Source organism: Hypanus sabinus, chromosome 16 (assembly GCF_030144855.1).
Source record: "Hypanus sabinus isolate sHypSab1 chromosome 16, sHypSab1.hap1, whole genome shotgun sequence".
Classification (NCBI taxonomy): domain Eukaryota; kingdom Metazoa; phylum Chordata; class Chondrichthyes; order Myliobatiformes; family Dasyatidae; genus Hypanus; species Hypanus sabinus.
Window position 1 is genome coordinate 32,464,454 of NC_082721.1, and position 22,064 is coordinate 32,486,517.

At 38.3% G+C, this 22,064-nt stretch overlaps 1 protein-coding gene across 1 annotated transcript in view; it reads right to left on the minus strand.

Annotated features, from left to right (window-relative positions):
* The window catches only part of timm44 (translocase of inner mitochondrial membrane 44 homolog (yeast)), an 82,230-nt gene that overhangs the window by 19,935 nt on the left and 40,231 nt on the right, over positions 1 to 22,064 (minus strand). The window contains exons 7-11 of the mRNA XM_059991508.1: positions 16,837 to 16,922; positions 16,626 to 16,718; positions 12,662 to 12,786; positions 3,914 to 3,964; positions 1,467 to 1,556 (exon numbers count right to left, since the gene is read on the minus strand). Coding sequence (XP_059847491.1) covers positions 1,467 to 1,556; positions 3,914 to 3,964; positions 12,662 to 12,786; positions 16,626 to 16,718; positions 16,837 to 16,922 — 445 coding nt within the window. The remainder of the gene's footprint in view (positions 1 to 1,466; positions 1,557 to 3,913; positions 3,965 to 12,661; positions 12,787 to 16,625; positions 16,719 to 16,836; positions 16,923 to 22,064) is intronic.

Below are 22,064 nucleotides of genomic sequence, written 5' to 3' on the forward strand. Positions count from 1 at the left end.
TGTACCCATCTTAGTGTTTTCTAAAATAGATGGAGTAATCAATCAAATATCTGCTTCAAAAGAAAAATCAGGATCCAGTAACCAATTAATAAGAAAATGAAACTAAAGCAAGCAGCTTAAATAAAGAGCTTCCATTACTATAGATACAATGGAGCTAACAGCAGCTTTAAGTTCTTAAGTGTCAACATCTCAGAGGGTCATTCCTGGACCCAACACATTGATGCAATCACTACAAAAGCATGCCCACAGCTATACTTCATTAGGAGTATAAGGAGGTTTCATCATCTGGTATGGAAGAACCAATTCAGAGGATCGTAAGAAGTTTCAGGGGGTTGTAGACTCAGCCAGCTCTATTTCAGGCACAAGCCTCCCACCATTGAGGACATCTTCAAAAGGTAGTGCCTCAAAAGGCAGCATCCCTCTTCTTATTAAGAACATCTGAGTATCTGGATGTACCATAACCATATCCTCAGACACTCCTTCAAGTACTAGAATGTCATCCAATCGAATACACAAGTACAATAACTAGGTATTCAGTCATGCCTTAAATGAATATCCTACCGATGATGTGAATTTTCCCGTGTAAAAAAAAAATCAACTACAGATCATTATCTATCAATATTTGAAAAAAAGTATTTTTCAAAATAGTATTTCTTTATTCAGATATGGCATGTTTAAACATTCAATGTAAGATTGTTGATGTTTTCAGTTAGGTATTGAATACTTGGCTGCCATACATCCAAGGACTCAGTTAAAGACTGTTTGCATTCATGGCCACAATAGTGCTCAAGCATTAGGTTAAGGCATGCTTGCAATTCATTTTAGACTTGTCTGACTTTCAATTATTATGCATAGTAGCTTCAGTGCTGGTGAAGCCTGCCTTTTGGAAATCATTTTACTGACTTGTTTCATACAGCTGGGGATGAACTTGAGTCAACTGTCTTGAAATAATAAATATCAACAGCGCAGTGACAGAAATAATTTAACAGCTATCATACATAACTTGTGACCCAATCCCTCTATGCTGTTCACATTGCTATGACAATGACAAATGACCTTAATTGCCCAATCTCAAGGACATAAACAGTATTTTTGGAATAAACCATAAAAATTGTGACAGTTTATGTTAAATCAGTAATAGTAAATAGATGACTAAGAAGTATATAGAAAAAATACAGTTAGAAACACCCATTTCACTCAGCTGTAAAGAAGCCCATGCAATAGTTTGCTCTGATGCTACTTTAGGAGGAAAATCATTCACTACTTATTTCCCCAAATATCTTCCTTTATTATAATAAAATTATAACTGAGAGGGATGCTAGCTTGGTCAATGAAGCACTTTTTATTCCAGAAATCCAATAACCAGGTCACCAACAGCACAATTTTGATGCAATATACCCTATACTGAGTAAATCTGCCGTTACACAGAGCGAAGTTAAAGATTGTTAATGAAGTCAGTTACTTACATCGATATTGTCAATGTCAAGTATTTTGGATCGGAACTGAAGATTCATGGCCTTGGCTTGTTGAATGGGTTGTGCAAGCTGGCTATAAGTCTGCATGTAAGATGAAGAAACACAGAAAGGTTATCATAAAATACCAACCCACTTAATTTTCTGAGAAGGCCATACATACTGGCTATTTTCTTTGCTCTACATTAATATAGATTTCAGCTCAACCAAAAGATGACTCTGTCAAAGGATTATTTTTATTCTCATACAAGTGGAGTACCCCTGTGTACCATTTCAATTAATAAGTACTCTGTACCAGCACGAAGTAGTCCTTGATCTGATAACAGCATTGATAAAAAATAGGTAAGGCTTCTACGGGTTTGCTTATGAAACATCCACAGTTCTGCAATAAAGCTTGAATAACATAAGGTTCTATCTCAAAAGTATCTCTTCCCTTATTTCTCCCACCTCCTTACTATCATGTCTATCAGCATACCAAGACCACCTAGCATCAAAACATAAACGGAACTGTTTTGTCCAGTCATGACTCAGACCATTTCCTACACCACTCATTCTCAATGTCACTTGCTACTTGCAGTGTGCTCCACATTTTGTCTGTTTATTTGCTACTCAGTCAGGAGCAAAGCAGAACACATAAATATCAGAGAAAATGGATTCAGTCACACCCCAAGAAATAAGTTGTGCTATTTACATGATTTTTGATTTATTGTTACTGTTGGATAGAATTGAATTATTCCACACCCCATTAGACTGGGAAACGTGACAAAAGACATGAAGATGAATTGCACACTATTCATTTGGCGAAGCAGCAACTTGCAGTACCACAAGATAGTCTTTATATCACTCACCATTTTGTGTCCCAACATCATTTGTAGCAAGCTTAAAAGTGATTATTGATGCATTTCCTTTGAACCTAATTCACCTCATGCTCTCCCTTGACCAGATGCAAACTAAAAGGCCAGTCTTTTTTGGGTTTGTAGTGGCTAAGGAATCAGTTATGAAGGATTGCTCGATCAGCATCGCCAGACAAGTCAACAGAACAGGAATGACATATTAGGTGTTGAATGGTGGCTGACATAAGCCCAGCACCTTATCAGTTGGAGAAAGCAGAATTTAAAAAATGTAAGGAATTATAGCTGCTGGTGATGGCTGTGGAGAGGGTAGAATTTTGACCCAAAACTGCTACATTGAAATTCCACATGTTCAATGACATTTCATAAATCCGTCTATTTCTCATGCAGTCTAACAACTGAATTTCTGAATTTAAAAAATCAAACAACAAAACAAATAGCAAGGAGGGATTTAAAAATATGGTGAGAAGACTCTCATTTCTCTTCGTGAAACTTTATTGTAACAAACTGGCTGCTTGTACCTACAGATATGGTTGTGACCAGGGCTTCAAAGGAAAGCTATTGATGTGAAGGACTTTGAGATGTCCTAACAATGTGAAAGGTATGACATGAAGGCAACCTCTTGCTCTTCTTGAATTTTCAGAGCAACTTCATGAACCATATTTCCTCTTAAATTTGCTCTGCTTCCCAAAATAATCACAAATGACCAGACAACTGTACAACTCAGGACAATTAATTGTACGCTGCAAGCATACACTCTGGAGTTTCAATGCTGAGTAACAGTAAATGAGCTGTAAAAAAATAAATTACTTTTAAACATCTCCTCTTATTGTAGTCATTACTAAATCCCATCTTGCAGTCCCAACCTACAGTGATGTGTGATCTTAAATGTCAAAATTCCTTGGAGACCAACTTGGTATTAAGAAGTAATCAAAAACTCTCTTACATTAGACTCATTATCAAACACAGAATAGTTCTTTTCTCCACAGGGAGCAGAAACATGCACCTTGTTAGCAAAAATAATTCACAATTGACAAGCTCATTATGCGAACAACTGTATTTCAGATGTTATGTTCATGCAAACTGCATTCAATCAATGATATGCATCAGCTATCAACTCAAGTGCCATTACATTAAAAATAAATCACCATAAACATTCCAATTATGGAACCAACAATGAGAGGCTTTATATGTTTTTTTTAAATCCTCTCTCTACTTCACCTCTACTGAAACTGAATCCTGCTGGATTTTGTCTCTGCTGGTGGCCTGGTATCTTGCTTAATTACAAAAGGCAGTTCATTCAGAAAGGGGAACATTAGAGCCAAACCTAATCCCCAATTCTGAAGAAAACATCCACAAAAAAAAAATCCCACATCATAGGAGTCACCATTAATGATTGCGAGACAGAGGAATAGTTTGTCTGATCTTATTCTCCAGAGGCTGTTGGAGAACACCTATGGTTGTCCTGGTTGCAATGAGCTGAATTAACTTAGTCTAGAGATTAGATCACAATCCCTTCTCATTTGTATTTGAGAACCAATAGCTGAACAGCAATATAACAAAAACAAATGGAATTTTGTTAATACATACTGCTTCATAACACCAATCCTTCAGAACATCGAGTTCACCTCTCATCATAGCCTATAAGGCAAAAGAGATTATCAGTTAAGTTTGTTCTACATTAGCAAAATAAATGCAATTATACCTGGAATATCTTTTTAATGCATCTCCAATAAATAACTTATTTCAAGGTTTTGATCCATAATAAAATATCTTGTCTATAAATACTATGTCCATGTCCATAAATATTGATCACTGATCCCATTATAAAAATGATCATTTTAAATGCAAAATATTTGTTCAGTCTCCTTAACTATGAGAAACATAACAAATAATTTACAGTACAAGAAAACAAGGCAAAGCTGACAAATAAAAAGCAACCTTGAAGTAACGTAACAGTCAATGACAAATACGAAAACAGAAATATGATCCTCCTGAATGTATTAATTCAATTCAGTAATAAAAGAATAATTATCTTGCACATATTACAGCTGGTCTGCTTACTGGACAGAAATGCTTCCTAACTGTAACTCAAGGATTACCTTTCAGGAGCCATCAAGTAATTCATAGTTCTTAATTGTTATGTTCAGACTACATAAAAACGTAGTCTGATATTTTTTAAAAAGGAAGTAAAGAAAGGATAAGGAAAACATAATGGATATATACTTGATGTGAAATATTAATTTTGGAAATCTAGAAGATACTATTTGTGGAAAATGCTTTCTTGGAAAAAATGCTTAGGAAGCTAAAATAAAGGACAGTGAAAGAAGTAATCCTGGAGTGAATATTAAAGGAATTTGTTGAATGCTTTTATAGCAACTTCTGCCTCAGAATTCCATATTCTAACCATCATTTTGATTTTTATGTGATTAAATTAAATTTGCATCTCACTACCACTCCCCTGAACAGTGTAATGATTTACAGATCCATTGTAACTTTCATCTAAATGCCTTGCAAAATCCAAATAACTTACATCATAACTATACAAATACATATTAAATTTACAAAAATATTTTAACCATTTTATTAATGACAGAAATAAACCATTTACATTTAGGAATTAAAGAAAAACTATAAAAAGTTACTGGTAAACGCAAATTGAAGGCCATGGCAAATAAAAACAAAAACTGTGAAAGACACAATTTTTGAATACTACATCTCAGTGACTTCTTCAATGGACAATAATGGCTGGTTGACTTTCAGTGAACTCCCTGCTGAAGCCATTCTGGACAATGAAGCCACCCTACAGACGATAAGATCTAATTAAACAATAGAGTTCTGATCTGGGTGGTTGAAAAAAGTAAATGTGACAGCAAGGATGGCAGTGATTGGAAGATGAATGCTGTGGTAGGAGAGAAATGGAGGTGTTATAAAGCCACAGCCAACCCCTTATCATGTTATCTCAGCTATCCTAGTTATTGGCTGGGATCAGAATGTGAACTGTTGTGACATCTCACAAGTTCCTTGCAAAGAAATAACAACAGCCTCGAATGCAAGTGCCTTAAGTATGCATGATAGAAGACTGATCAAGTACTGAAGAATTCAAAAGATTCGCCTGTAGCACTGGCAGATGACTGTCCCATGTGCAGCAATGGAATGTGCAACTTTGGCCATAATATTAACTAGTCTGCAACTCATCACATTAGAAGGGATCTGCCAAGTTCTGTGCAGGCACATGGCAAGATAGAGCCAGACTCCTCCATGGTCCTTGAAAGTGGGGTAGTGGGAATATAGAGGTGAGGTTACAATTATATCAGCTGTAATCTTATTGAATAGTGGAACGTGTTTGAAAGGCCAAGTGGTCTATTCCTGCCCCATGTTTTGGGTAGGCTCTGCCATCATTGAGGGTGGATTTATTCATGGAGTCTTCAGCTGCTCAATTATCTGCCACCATTCTTGAAAAAATACTGGATGAGGAGAAAATACCATGTTTGAGGGCAACATGTGGTGGTTTCATTTTTGATGGTTTCACCCGTCTTTGGGGAGAATAAATGGCAGTGTCATTTCCACATGGATCAGATCATCCCTGTTCATCTATCTTCAGTCCTGATGCCTCAAATTAAACATCACTTCTTTTTTGTAATCTGGTTGATGCAACATCATGGTTAAATACAACAGGATAAGCATCTAAGGTGTAGGGGAGGGATGGAATAAAAGGAGTTGTGTGGGGCAGGTTTTTGTTTACACAGAAAAAGTTTAACTTGATATTGCATTCAGTGTTGACATTGTGGGCTGAAAGGCCTGTTTCTGTGCAGTACTGTTCCATGTTCTAAAAGTTACCAGTTTGTGCAAGCTGTAGGTAAGAGGCTCACAGAATGTTAATTGTGTAATGAACTAGCGGAGCATATAGATGTAAGGTGTACTACCTGACAGAGGTTATTGATGGAGGGTGTCACTGATGCAATTAATTAATTGGTGTCTGTGGCTTGTGGTGTAATTGGCATGATATCACATGATAACAATGCAGATACATTAATTGCTCTTTATCACTTTTGGGAGATCCTTGAAACTCCTGGGGCACTGCATTCAGGACATCATGCTAGATTTCTGACATTGCCCTCAAGGACTATCTGCTCTCATTAACTTTTCACCATGTCTGGGATAGTTTGCTTGAACGCACTTCCAATATTTCGGCTCCTCTGTCAAGGACGAATGTGCAACTTTGGAAAACCCTAAACCCCTCTCCTTTCAATGTTGTGCCATTTCTCATTTTTTTGTTGGTCAGACTCCTTTTCTTCATGGCTGCCAGAATCTGGTATAACGCACTGCACCTCCGCTAGCATCATAGACTAATTTTACTCCTGTTAGAAAGTTAAGATTTTTATGATACATGCAGCCAATCAACATGTTATTTGTTCTGGTTGCCCACATTAATCATTATAATGCACAAACAGCAGGAAGTCAATGTGCTTGCAGTACAGCAAACCCTACACCAGTTTTGAGTTGGGGAGCAATCCAATTTAGCTCCCTTGATGCCTTGTGAATTTCAGAATACCAGATGACTTTGTTGGCTAAATGCCTTGTTGCTACTCCAAAATATTTCCTGACAGAGAAGAGAGAACTTCTGCCATTTTTGGAGGGTCTTCATCACAAGAACTCTGACATTTTAAGAGAATGGTTTACCACCATCTTCTCAAGGCCAATCATTGAAAGGGCATTAAATGCTGACCATTCCAGCATTGTTCACATTCAATGAGAACATTTAAAAATAACATTAACTGACCTTTATGTTGTGTACTTTGGGCCACTGTAATATGAGAATGAGTATCTTCTGCAATGCTTTGGGAAATATCTTATGTTCTTGACACCGCACAATTTCACAAGGAATCAAATAAACATGAGCAATAAATGAAAATCAGGAAAAAAAGAGATTGCAGGCAGTCTGAAATAAAAGCAAATAATTCTGTAAACTTTCAGCAGGTCAGGCAGCATCCATGGTAAAAGGACAATTAATGTTTCAGGTCAAAGTTGTTTCTCAGAAACATTAACTTGTTTCTCTTTTCATAGATGTTGCTTGACCTGCTGAGTGCTTCCAACGTTTTCTGTTTTTATTATACACGAATTGTTGATTTTATAGGTAGAAACCTTAGAACACTACTTTCAACAGTTTGTACTCAGTTATTTTGTAGAATGATTTCTTTTTACTTAGTGCTTTTAGCTATAGTTTTCAGTTCCAGGTAAACAAGTAAACTTGGAAGGGGGCCCCATTGTAATTGGGAAGTGCATTGTTACTATCAGAGACCAGTCAATTGAATTCAGATGACTTTAGCTTTGGTTTGGCTCCTGAAGCACAACATAATTTCAACAAAGCAGATTTGTGGCAGGTTGTGGGTAGAGTCAGTGAGCAGGGACAGTTACAGTGAGTCAGTGCTGGCATTAACTGGAAAGTGTGACATTGGTGCAGGTCAAGGTAATTGTCGAGTAGCTGAAGAGTTTCTTGTTTTTTCTGATACATCTCTGCTTTATGAGCTTTCAGTGTTGGAGTTAGAGAAAGAAATTAGCTCCTTATAGAATGTTTGGCAAATGTTTACAGACTATTCTAACATGTAAGTGGCAAGTTAATATATGAGACATGGTCAAAAAGGTGATGCGCCATGATGAGGCATGTGGTAGTTCCTGGATACCAACATGGTTGTCCATTCGATTACAACTGCTTCAATGGGGTCAACCAAATATGCTTTTTAAGCATATTTTTACCATCACAAGATCCTGTTGGACATTAAGAACTTAAAGTACTGCAGGTCTACCCAATCAGTGAGTTGCTCATTGGTGGAGAAACTGGAGCTGGACTTGGTAAAGACCATGCTGCTGCCTGAGTCAGAGTGGTATCAGAGGAGTCGGTGTGCAAAAGAAGTGTGCAGTCTAACAGTGAGTTATTGCCTTAGTCGCTTTTCTTGTGATTGCAAGACCCTATTGGACATTAATGTCGAATGCTGGAAGTCCAATTCACTGATTTATTGGCAGACGGCAGGGGAGCTGCCTGGTCTTGTCATAGATAGAATTAGGCTTCAAGACATGGTGTCACAGATTAACAGCTACCCAGGAGAGATGCTTCGACGTCAGAGCGCTCCACAGGAGGCAGTGTGGTGTAGTGTCCAAGCTGGTGTCGTTGCTTCCCCCAGTATTCGCTCAGCAAGAAGGTAAGCCATATTGTGTTCGACTGCAGACTCCTGAAACATTCACAGACTCAGGGTCTTGGATAATTTTTTTTTCATGTGACTGTATTCTACTGATATCTTAAATGTGCTTGCTATCTTCTATGGACCTTGTGCTGTGTATGACGTTTGGTACTATGTTGTGCACCTTGGCCCTGGAGTAAGGCTGTTTTGTTTTGCTGTATTCACGGCTATTCATGTACAATTGAATTAGAGTTGAACTTGAACTTCAGCTCAGTCATTGAGTAGGAGGTCAAGCTGCAGCCAATGTGATCCATCAGATAGAAGAACGTTTATAGGCACTTTATACCAAGTACACATCACATCCCATGAGAGGTCATCTGATTTGGTCAGGAATTGCAATGTGAATGAAGATAAGGGAACCAAAAGGATTAACATTTGCAATTGTTAATTCAAGTGGGGAAAGCAAATGACAGCGTTGTGATTGTAAAAATAGCTTAATGAGGGAAATTCAAACAAACAAAAAAAAAGACATTGAAATCTAAAATAAAAACAGAAATTACAGTGAACACTCAGCAGATGAAGTGGAAAGAGAAGCAGAGTTAAGAACTGAAGTTAAAGATACTTCATCAGTTCTGTTTCTTTTTTCACAGATAATGCCTGACTGTGCCTGGCTTTTGCATTTTTATTTTAGTATATTAAGGAGGACTGACACTGCAGCAAACAGCTAAGACTCCAGAAGGCTGTGTTGCTTGTCTCACTGCCAGTGTTCAGGCCATAGAAGAGCACACAGTAGGAGGAGAAGGATTCATTAGTCATGGTAATATGATGTACTAAAGACTTTGGCTGGACAAAGAAGGTGATTCTGCATAATCAGTGTGAGGAGCTAGGCATCAAATTAACAGAATTTCAGAAATAATTTTCTGGATATTTGCCTGAATAGCATTCACAGAATAACAAACAAGTGACTCTAAGACTGGTGAGATAGAAGTGGGCTTCAATTTATGGGATACCAGGAGTGGCAGTTGTACCTTTAGAATGCTTTATACATGAACTGTGCTGGGATCAGTGCCATAATGAGCTATATAACTAGAGAAACAGGCATTTATAGTAGTAGGGATAAAAGATCAAAACTGAGATGTTAAATTGAAGAGAAAGGTCAGGATGCAGAAGCACTCCTCCCTCCCCATCATCCTCAACATGGGTGCCCTCAGGACTCTGAGCAGAGCTCACTCTATTCACACACAACTGCATAACCAAACACCCGAGCCATCACATTGTCATGTTCGCCAATGACACAGTTGTGGTGAGGCTTATCACCAACAACAATGAGACAGTCTACAGGGAGGAAGGGGAAGAGCTCGAGGCCTGGTGCCAGGCAAGTAGCCTTGCCCTCAAAGTCAATAAGGGGCATGGTTATCGACTTCAGGAAAACCCGCACCACTCGCAACCCTTTTCATGTCACAGCAGTGGAAACTGCGAGCTGTTTCAAACCCCTGGGAGTGAACATCTTGCACAACCTCTCTTGGTCTCAAAAAAATTTATATCAAGAGCCTTGAAAGAGAGCCCATAGGTTGTGAGAACAGTTCAATGTTAGGGCAAGCGAAGTAAATTGAAGTTATCCCTTTTGGTTTAAGAGTCTGATGGTTGAGGGGTAGTAACTGTTGCTGAACCTGGTGGTGTAAGTCCTGGAGCTCTTGTACCTTCTTCCTGATGGCAGCAGCAGGAAGAGATCAAGTCCTAGATGGTGGGGGTCCCTGATCATTTATGCTGCATTCCTGTTCGTGTAGATGTGCTCAAAGGTTGGGAGGGCTTTACCCATGATGGACTGAGCTGCATCCACAACTTTTTGTTGGATTTTTCATTCAAGGACATTAATATTTCCATACCAAGCTGTGATCCAGTTAATATACTCTCCACTATACATCTATAGAACATATATACTGAAAGGTACTGGAAAAAGACCAGCAATATGAAGGATTCCACTCATCCTGCTCATGGACTATTTGTCCCACTCCCATCAGCACTCTCACAGGACCACTAAGCTCAAAAACAGTTACTTTCTCCAAGTTATCAGGCTGATCAACACTGCCAACCATTAACCCACTCCTCCAGCACACATCACCTAGTATCACTTTATGTACATACAGCCAATTCTAGTATATAACAGTTACTTGTACATTGTGTTTTACAGGATTGCTTTTATATCTAATGTGTCTATGGTTTTGCTTGCTTTTATAATGTGTTCTTTATGCTTATTGGTTTTTTTTTGCTGTATGGTATCAAGAGTAACAATCATTTCATTCTCCTTTACACTCCTGTATTGAAGAAAGACTATAAGCAGTCTTGAATCTTGATAAGAAATAATATGGGAAAAGATAAGCAAAGCGACAGGAAGGAGTGTATGAATCCCCTCATTATTATTTATCAACAAGCTTCAAAAGCTGAGCCTCTGTACTCCCTCTGCAATTGAATCATCGACTTCATTATCACAACACAAGTCGTAGTGGATCAGTAATAACATCTTCTTGCTGACAATCAACACAGGCGCACTTCAAGGATTTAGCCCACTGCTCTTTTCTCTGTACTGATGACTGGCATCAAATGGCATTTAAAAATTCACAGATGATACCACTGTTGGTAAAATCTCCAGGTAGCGACGAGGCAGCGTACAGGAGTAAGATAGACTGGCTGATTGAGTGAATCTATCTAAGTGATGTTTCAACAACAACCTTGCACTTAATGTCAGCAGGACCAAGGAATTGATTGTGGACTTCAGGAAGAGGAAGTTGGGAGAACACACATCAGTCCTCATTAAAAGGTCAGCAGTGGAAGTGGTGAGCAGCTTTGAGCTCCTGGGCAACATCTTGAGGATCTTTCCTGGGCCCATCACACTGATGCATCATGAAGAAAGCATGCTAACGGCTCTATTTTGTTAGGAGTTAAAGAAGATTTTATATGCCACCGAAGACTCTTGGGAATTTCTATAGATGTACAGAAGTGAGCATTCTAACTACTTGCATCACAGCCTGGTATGGAGCCTCCAGTGGACAGGATTGCAAGTGGTTTCAGAGGGTTGTAAACTCAGCCAGCTCACCATCTAGGACATGCCCTCTTCTCATTACTACCATCAGAGAGGAGGTACAGGAACCTCAAGACCTCACTTAACAATTTAGGAATGAACCTGTGAACACTATTTCATTTTCCTTTCTTTCCACACATTCAATCTGTATAAAATATAAACCTAATTCTGATTCAGATTCTAAGTCAATGGATAAGGCTAAAGGTTACAATAATAATAAAAGAACAAAACTAAAGGCTCTGTATTTGATTGTATGTCGTGTTTAAATAAAAGCAGATGAAATGACAGCATAATTAGAAGTAAGTATGATCTGCCAACCACTACTAAAATATGGCTGAAAAATGACACAAACTGGGACCTGAACTTTGAAAAGCACATTTAGAACAGACAGGATGCTAGAAAGAGACACAGGAGTAACTGCTAATTAATAAAATTGGTGCCGTGAAGAGAGATGACCTAAGCTCAGAAAACCACATTGTAGAAGTTGTTTGGATAGAGATGTAATATAGTAAAGAGTTTGTTTCTGTGAGTGACACATACAAGCCCCAAATAATAAGCACACAAAGTATAATGGAAGAAATTATGAGAACTTGTTGGAAAATTACAGCCTTATTCTACATCGACTGTTAAAATCAGCCTACAGAAGGAGTTCAAAGTGCTTCTCGGCAGAGTCTGTTCCAACTTTTAAAAAAATTATCTTCCAGTATTGGGTGCCAACTAAAATAACCAGGAACTGGCTGATTTTTTTTTACATCTAAGGTGGAAGTAACAAAACTATAACTACTCTCTCGCCAAGATCAGCTACCTCACCACAGATCAGGAATCAAGCATGTCCAAAGAGCTCAGGACATGCTGGATGATGTACTCTCCACTACAGGAATATGCACTTAACCATGGTAACTCAAAATAAAATTTAATTAAATATGAAAATGAAAAAAACTTAGTGAAAACTTAAACGTTCAAGCAATATCAAAAACTATAACACCTCTACATTTAATTCACAGGTTTTTCTTTACATGAATTACATTCCGCAGATTCATCCCCCTACACCACTAAAAAATATGAAACATCGCCAGGTACCTCGAGAACATTGGGAATGATGTCCCTCTCGCACTGCTTTAAAAATGTGTCTTTATCAAAGTGGGGGTCAACTTTCAGAATCTCTGTCAGTACCTCTGACATTTCAGTCTTAGAAAACAGCCCCCCTGGGAAAAGAACAAATACAACATCAGCAAAGATTTACTCAATCAAACCAAGAATATTATTTCTAAACCCAAAAATGAGCAGAAATGGCTACATGAAACCTTTCAAGACATAAATAACAAAAACAAAATGTCAAAGGGCTTCAAGTCAGGCAAAATTGCAATTTAAAACTACTGGATAAATAATCCCATTAAAAGTCCAATTTTATTTGGACATAGTGATACAGATATATCGAGCAGTCAGCCTATTATGCTCAAAAATTATATCTGGTTGCACTTAATGACAGAACTGAGGAATAACGGAGTTCAGAATGGATCAGAAGCTCAACCATTCTATCCATCATCATCTCTCCACTCAGCAAGGGCACCACAGTAGCAATCAGACCTCTATTGAATCTGTTTTTTTTATTTAGCTTAGCCCTCTTGAGGGGTTCTTGTCTTTGAAAGCATTCTAAAATATATGCACATTCAATCATTTTAGGATTAAATGAAGCAGTGTTAGATTCTGAATGAAGCGTACCTGCAGATTAATCATACTCAGCAGCGTGAGCTTTCAACGGATAGCGGGTGGGTTGAGACTACACAATTTTAAAGCTAGTAGATAATAACACATGAATAAAATGGCCCAGCAGAGACATGTCTTCTAAAATGTCACCAACCAGGAAAAGAAAACGAATTCTCAGAATGCATGAAAGTGCAAATAAACTAAAATTCAGAGACTACTTTTTTATGATGGTGATGATGATGATGATGATGACGACAATGAAGCAAATCAAAAGTGCTTTGGTGTGAAGTTCAATTATTTTTTAGCTGTTCGATGAATGATTTAACTAGTTAACATAGTGAATGACAAGCAACTTCCTTCCCCCCAATTACAAGATTGTCCCCTGAATATATAACCTCAGGCTAGTTTCAGACCACAGACAACCCACCTAATTGGTCATTCCTCATGAATCCTACTAGTCTGTATTTACCAATCACTCGATTTAGGAGGGTACCTCAGTTCTATAGAGTTATGTTTTCATATGACTTTTACACCATCCTGCACCACAAGAGCATCCTGAATCACAAGTAAGAGTGCAAACTTGCATTGTAGTGTTAATGCCTAACCAGAGGATGTTAAGGTCAACTTAAAATTGTGGATTTCAACACCTTATATCACAATACCTGTAAACATGAATTTCTTTTCAGACTCTGAACAACCAAATGAATATATACATTCCATCAATACATTTTTCAGCCCCATTAATTTGATGTGACTAACATAGGGGAGTGCTGACTCAGAGTTCCTCGGAGGCTAATTTCTCAGAGTGCTTATTTTCATATTTTTATTAGCAACTCTGATACAAGATCAGAAGTGTATTTGCTGATATTAGAAAATTGTGAAGCTTAGTTAATTCTAATGGGGAAGTGGAGATCATCCAAAAGGATTATAACAGATTTAATTCACTAGCAAGAGAAGTTGTTAAAACTGAACAAAATTTCATAAGAAATTAAAGGCAGAGGAAATTAAACTGGAGAACAATTTAGCAGTGAGAGATAATCGCTTTATAAACTGTTTACATGTTATGAGCAACTGAAAAGGGAAGTTAAGCTTCAACAGTAATTCTTTCAGTTTATTCAGCCACTTAATCACAGATCCGCTTATACAAAATGTGGTAAAACAAGCTCCTTAAATATACAGTATGTACACCGGTCACATTAAACTTTTGGGAAAACTAAAAGTTGTTAGGTACAGAGGAAGGAGCAAAGCTTCTTGGAGATAGTCTGAAGATCAGAGGTGGGAACTTCATTTGATATGGGAAACAATAATATTATGAATATTAATTGATGAATGGCTAAAGGTGATGTCATCCAAGGCAAGTAAGGAGAGATGTTGACAGAATTAAGAAAATGAAGAACTGCCATTAACCTATAGTAGAAATCAAGGCATAGCAATTTATCCACTGCACTAGTTGAAGTCTGTGAACGAGCAAGTAACGTGTGCATAGCTGAAGAGATCAGCACTATAGCAGATATAGTTCAAACTCAAGCAGAGGAGATAGTTTTAAAAAATGGAACAGAGAGGAAAGAGAGAGAGAAAAAACATCTGAGAAATGCAATAAAGCAGAAACAAGTGGAAAACAATGAACTATAAAAATGATTGAGTGGAGCAGCAGAAAGACAAAATACATTCCACTTTAACAAAAATATTCTTTCTTTATCCAGTCATCTTGAAAGCCTTCTTGCTGGGAAATAAGAGACAACCAGTAAAATACAGAAAGTTAACAGTGAAGGAATTGACTATAAAAAAATTGCAGAAAGTAGTGAAATATATTAAGGGAGGAGTTCTATGTTGGGACTCCGGTAACAGTGTGAACAACACCAGAACTTTCTTCTTTCTTGGTTAAGGTATTTCAGTCTTCAGTTCTGCACCACCTCAATCAATATATCAATGAAACATGTCTAGTTTAATTCAGTTTTGTCACATGAAATTGAATTAAGGTCATACAAGAGAGCATTGAATTCATTCCACCAAAAAATGCACTGTGCTCCTTTCTTTCTTCCATTGTTCAAAGACAGCATGAAACACAAAGTTAGCAGAGCACAACTAAAGAGTTTCCAAGTCTCATTAAATATGGCACAACCTCAAACTTTTCTATAATATTGTTCAAAGACTTGTAATATAGACTTGGGAATGTTCACAATAACCAGATTTATATAGAGTACCCTGTAAATGCTAACGTATGTCTCTGCTCTAGACTCAACTCCCTCAATACCTTACACTTAACCTACTAAATTCCATCTCCCTACATCTATCGAAAGATATAGTAACTACGCAGCCTCCTCACTAATCCTCTCAATAATCAGATTCCTCGTCAAAGATACATCAAATTACTTATATCCATATTCATACATTACCCTACATCTTTGGCAGGTCGTCAACATCCCAATATCCCCCACAACAAACATCTCCTAGATGCAGTCCCTAATTTTTAACTTCAAAGCCTACCTGAAACCTACCACTTGCACCATTTCTTCAGTCACATCTGTCAATCATTATCCATTTGCCACCTATACAATGTCATCTTGTAATATAAATGCAAACTGATTCAATAAAATGTGTACTACTATGGAACAATATAGCAGAAGAGAAGAAAAGGCTGCAAACGGCAAAGATTAATTTATCACATCTGGAGTATTGCGTGCAGTTCTGGCCACCTCACTGTGGGAAGGGTGTTGAGGCTTTGGAGAGGGTGCAGAAGAGGTTTACCAGGATGCTGCCTGGTTTAGAGGGCGTGTGCTATCATGAGAGGCTGAACAAACTTGGGGTGTTTTCTTTGGAGCTGTGGAGGCTGAGGTTTATATGATTATGAGAGGCACAGATACAGTACAGAGGTATCTGCTTCCTTCCCATGGCAGAAATGTCTAATACCAGAGGTTCATGTGTTGAAAGTGAGAGAGTTTAGATGTGAGGGTTAAGAGAGGGGTGGATACCTGGAATGCACTGCCTGCTATGGTGCAAATACATTAGAAGCTTTTAACAAATCATTAGGTAGCCACAGGAATGTGAGGAAGATAAAGCAACATGGACATTGTGTAAGTAGCAGAGAATAGATTCTGGGTGTGTTTTTGATTTGCCTTTTAGCTGTTTCTGCACAACACAGTGTGCCAAAGGGCCTGTTCCTGTGACTCTATTGTTCTGTGCTCTATGTCCACACTATAGTACTTGGACAGAAATTGCTGCATATTTGGTATAGTCTGAGTTGCTGATGAACCCATACGGTGACCTCTACTGTTAAAAACCTGAGTATAATCAGCTTCCAGCTTTATACCAGAGATAGCTCCCTCACCTCACTTACCTATCAAATCGGTCACTTTGTCAGTTAAGGCTCGTGATGCTCTAATAAATGTGTTATCACTTTCATCATATTTCATTTTCATTTCAAAGAATCCTGTAAAGGAAAAGCAGAAGAGCATTTAAATCGCTATCTGAGAATATTCAGCTGATAGCCTGATAAGTCCATCCAATTCTAAGAGAAAATAGATAAACACAAAGAAATATGCCTTAACTGTTAAAGACAATATTATTATCCTTGAATTCCTTCCATTGCTGGTACCATTTTGAGTCTTTATGCAGCACCATCCCCATTGCTTCTCTGTAACAGAGTAATTAACATTTAAAAATTAGGTTAAAGCGCAGCTAGCTACTGCACATAAACTATCATTATTTGACTCTATGAATGCATTTCAACATCTGAATAACAAATTCTTTGCAGCTAGGATGGTTTTGGCTGTAAAAGCTTCTGAGAAAGTACACAGAGGATTACAGTTAAGGTTACATAGTTGTAATATTCAATTGCTAACCTGTGGTCAACTAGCCGATATCAGCAAGTGTTAGTCAGTGCTACCAATAAGCCACAACATTAAGGTCTCATTTCTAAGATCCTGGGTATAGATTTGCTGAATGTTATTTGGCTAAAGAAAATAGTATTTTTAATCAATAGTCCATTGACCATTTCCCTACATTCTGTAATAAACACTAGTTACTGATGAGAACTTGGCATTTAATGTGTGGTGCTCCAAGTTACAAATAAGATCCATTATGGTTGTATTTGTACTCTTTTAGTTCCATTCATACTTCCTCCAAATATACAGACATATTTTATTGATCCTGAGGGAAATTCGGTTTCGTTACAGTCGCACCAACCAAGAATAGTGTAGAAATACAGTAATATAAAACCATAAATAATTAAATAATAAGTAAGTTATTCCAAGTGGAAATAAGTCCAGGACCTGGCTCAAGGTGCCTGACACTCCGAGGGAGGAGTTGTAAAGTTTAATGGCCACAGGCAGGAATGACTTCCTATGACGCTCAGTGTTGCATCTCAGTGGAATGAGTCTCTGGCTGAATGTACTCCTGTGCCTAACCAGTACATTATGGAGTGGATGGGTGACATTGTCCAAGATGGCATGCAACTTGGACAGCATCCTCTTTTCAGACACCACTATCAGAGAGACCAGTTCCACCCCCACAACATCACTGGCCTTACGAATGAGTTTGTTGATTCTGTTAGTGTCTGCTACCCTCAGCCTGCTGCTCCAGCACACAACAGCAAACATGATAGCACTGGCCACCACAGACAGCACAGACCATATAATATGAGATCTTCCTTATTATCGCCACATGATAGCTTGGAACTCCTTCTTCACCTTGCTATTTCATTTTCATCTTTCGTGAACTGAAACTCTTAACACTGGAAGCCATTCAACGTTACATCATTTAAAGGACTATTCAATTGTTCTCAGGCCAATTCTAGTGAAGGGCCTTCAACATGAAATGTTAACTTTTTTTCTTTTTCCTCAGATATGGCCTGCCCTGGGGAGCATTTCATGCGTTTTCTGCTTTAGTTTTAGATTTCCACCATCTGCACTTTTATTTTTTAATTCAATTATTTTATATGCTGGAAGTAATTATCCAGTACCCTTCTGAAAGCTGGTATTGAATAAGCTCTACATAACCACGTAAAGTTTTTCTTCTCATCTCACTTGAGACCTTTTTCACAAATTAGGTTTAATTCATATGCCCCTTTTATCAGCCTAATCATTAGTGAAGATCATCATTCCTGGAATTGTCAGGAAAACTTGAATCCTTCATTGAGAATAAAGCAACTTGATACTTAGAAAATCAGAATTTGATTAAACAGCATCAATATTGCTTTCTGAAAGGGAGGTCATGTTTGCCTAATCTACAAGATCTCCTGAAGAAGCACCCAGCAGGTAGATAAAGGAGAACCAATGGATATCAAAGTTCAAAGTAAATTTATTATCAAAGTACATATCCGTCACCATATATAACCTTGAGATTCATTTTCTTGCGGGCAATCACAAGAAATGCAATAGAATCAATGAAAGACTACACCCCACAGGACAGAAAACAACCAACGTGCTAAACAAAACAAACTGTGCAAATATAAAGACAAAAAAAAAAGAAAAAATAACAACCATATTAACCAACTAAATAAACAATAAATATTGAGAACATGAGATAAAGAGTCCTTGAAAGTGAGTCTTGTTCAGTAGTGACTGTGAAGTTATCCCCTTTGGTTAAACAGCCTGATGGTTGATGGGTTCCTGAACTGGGTGTTGTGGGTCCTGAGGCTCCAGAAACTTCTTCCTGATTTCAGCAACAAAAAGAGAGAATGGCCTGAATGGTGGGAGTCCTTAATGACGGATGCTGCTTTCCTGCAACAGCACTCTGTGTAGACATGCTCAATGGTGGAAAAGGCTTTATCCATGATGGACTGGGGTGTATCCACTACATTTTGCAGGCTTTTCCATACAAGAAGTTTGGTGTGTCCATACTAGGGCATTATGCAACCAGTCAATATACTCTCTATAGAATTTTGTAGAAGTTTCAGATGACATGCCGAATCTTTGTTAACTTCTAAGAAAGTAAAGGTGCTGCTGTGCTTTCTTCAAAATGGCACTTATGTGCTGGACTCAAGAGAGATCCTCTGAAATGAGGACACCAATGAACTTTAAAGTTACTGACTCTCTCCACCTCTGTTCCCCCAAATCAGGACTGGCTCATCGACCTCTGGTTTTCTCCTCCTGAAATCAATAATCAGCTCCTTAGGTTTGATGACACTGAGTGAGATGTTGTTGTGGCACCACTCTGCCAGATTTTTAATCTCCCTCCTATATACTGGTTCGTCACCACCTTTAAGTCGACCAGTGATGCTGTCAACAAACTTAAATATGGTATTGAGGTTGTGCTAACCTCAAAGAAATCATTATAAAGCAAGGAAAGCAGGAGACTGAGCACACAGCCTTGTGGTGCACCTGTACTGAGAGAGATGTTGTTGCCAATCCAGACTGGCTGGTGTCTGCAAGTGAGGAAAACAAGGATCCATTTGCACAAGAAGGTATTGAGGCCTAGTACTTGAAGCTTATTGATTAGTTTTGAGGGGATAATAGTATTAAACGCCAAGTTATAGTCACTGAAGGGTATCCTGTCATATGCATCTTCACTGTACAGATGTCCAAGATTGAGTGAAGAGCCAATGAAATGGCATCTGATTTTGACCTGTTGTGACTGTAGGCATATTAAAGTGGATCCTAGTCACTTTTCAGGCAGGAGTTGATATGTTTCATCACCAACCTCTCAAAGTATTTCATCACAGTGGATGTAAGTGCTACTAGATAATAGACATCTTAGCAAATTACCATGTTCTTCTTAGGCAGCAGAATAATTGAAGCCTGCTTGATGCAGCTGGCTAAATCAGACTGCCGAAGCAAAAGGTTAAAGATATTGGGGAACATTCCAGCCAGTGATCAGCACAGGTCTTTAGTACTCAGCCAGATACTCTGTCTGAGCTACCCACCTGAAGGCTGCACTCAGAGACTGAAATCAAGTGCTCATCGGGGGGGGGGGGGGGGGGGGGGTTGTGGTAATGAGTGAAGGCACCTCCATGTTTTGATGGTCAAAGTGAGCATAAAAGGATATACCATACTGCCAGGATTCCTTGTGTTAGTCCCAATTTGTAATGCTAGCATGGGACAATGTCAGTGTCTATAGCCCCTATGCTGCAATTTGGGATCTTGAATGCCCAATGGACAGCACAACCCTCTCAGGATCTAACTAAGAAGCCTACCCTGTAGCCATGTACCAACCACAGCAACCCCCATGTAAATGAATAGGGGTTATCATCAAATGTTTTATTATATTGTTTTTAGAGTTTTAGTATATTAGATACTTAATTAAAAATAACCATACCTTTTACAGTACCAGTATCAATGAATCAGTCATTTAGTTGCCCCAATCACCCTGACATCTAGACAAGAATGGGCGCAGGGTGTCACTATGAAAAGCTGCTTGCAAATGCAACAAGCTGCCCACACTGAGACTACCCCTCTGCTGCAGTCAGCCATGCTGAAGTATCAGAAGCCAGACTTTCAGCAAAAGACAGAATCTAGGATCATGAAGGTTAAAGAACAAAAGGCAAAAAAGTGGAAACAAACATAGTGAAGTGCCACAAGTATCAGTTCTGGGAATTTGGCTACATACAATTCATGTCAGTAATTCAGACGAAAGGAGAAAAAAAAGTGCAATGCGTCCATACTTTCTCTTGATGTGAAGACAGGTGGGGGAAGTGAGATGCAAAAAGGTAAATGAATACAGAGAAATAAAAACTGATTAACTGAGTGGCAAAAATATGTGAGGTGAAGTATGATGTGAGAAACAAAGTAGGGTTATTCACTTTGATTGGAAGAATTGAAAAATGGAATATCTTCCAAATGGTAAGTTCATACATGTTGGTGCAAGGACAGACCTGGATGTGTTGTATTAATCCACGAAACACAAGAAGCAAATATGGGATATGGCACGGAAAATGTTGGCACATCTATAGTACTGTAGTGCCTATAAGAAGTATTCACCTCCCCTTGAAAGTTTTCAAGTTTTATTATTTTACAACATTGAATCACAGTGGATTAAGTTTAGTTTTTTTGACACTGGTCAACAGAAAAGACTCTTTCATGTCAACGTGAAAACAAATTTCTACAAATTGGTCTAAACATTGCAATTATTAAACACAAAATAATTGATTGTAAAAATATTCACCTTCCTCCAAGTCAGTATTTAGTAGATGCACCTTTGGCAGCAATTACAGTTGAGTCTGTGAGGATAGGTCTCTATCAGCTTTGCGCTGCAGTTTTGCACTGGACACTGCAGTTTTTCCCTATTCTTCTTTACAAAACTGCTCAAGCTCTGTCAGATTGCATGGGAATCATGAATGAGAAGACTTTTTCCATGTCCAGCCACAAATTCTTAATTGGATTGAGGTCTGGACTCTGACTTGGCCACTCTAGGACATTGACTTTATTGTTTTTAAATTGTGGATTAATGCTTGAGGTCATTGTCTTGCTGGAAAACAAATGTTCTCCCAAGTCGCAGTTCCCTTTCAGACTGCATCAGGTTTTCCTCCAGGATTTCCCTGTATTTTGCTGCGTGATTTTACCCTCTACCTTCACCAGCCTTCCAGGGCCTGCTGCAGTGAGGCATCCCCACAGCATGATGGTGCCACCACCATGCTTCACGATAGGAATAGTGTGTTTTGATGATAGCACTTAGCCTGATGGTCAAAAAGCTCAATTTTGACCATCAGACCATAGAACCTTCTTCCAGCTGACTCCCACATGCCTTCTGGCAAATTCTAGCCAAGTTTTCATGTAAGGTTTTTTTTCAACAGTGGCTTTCTCTTTGCCACTCTCCCATAAAGGTAGGATTGGTGAAGCAG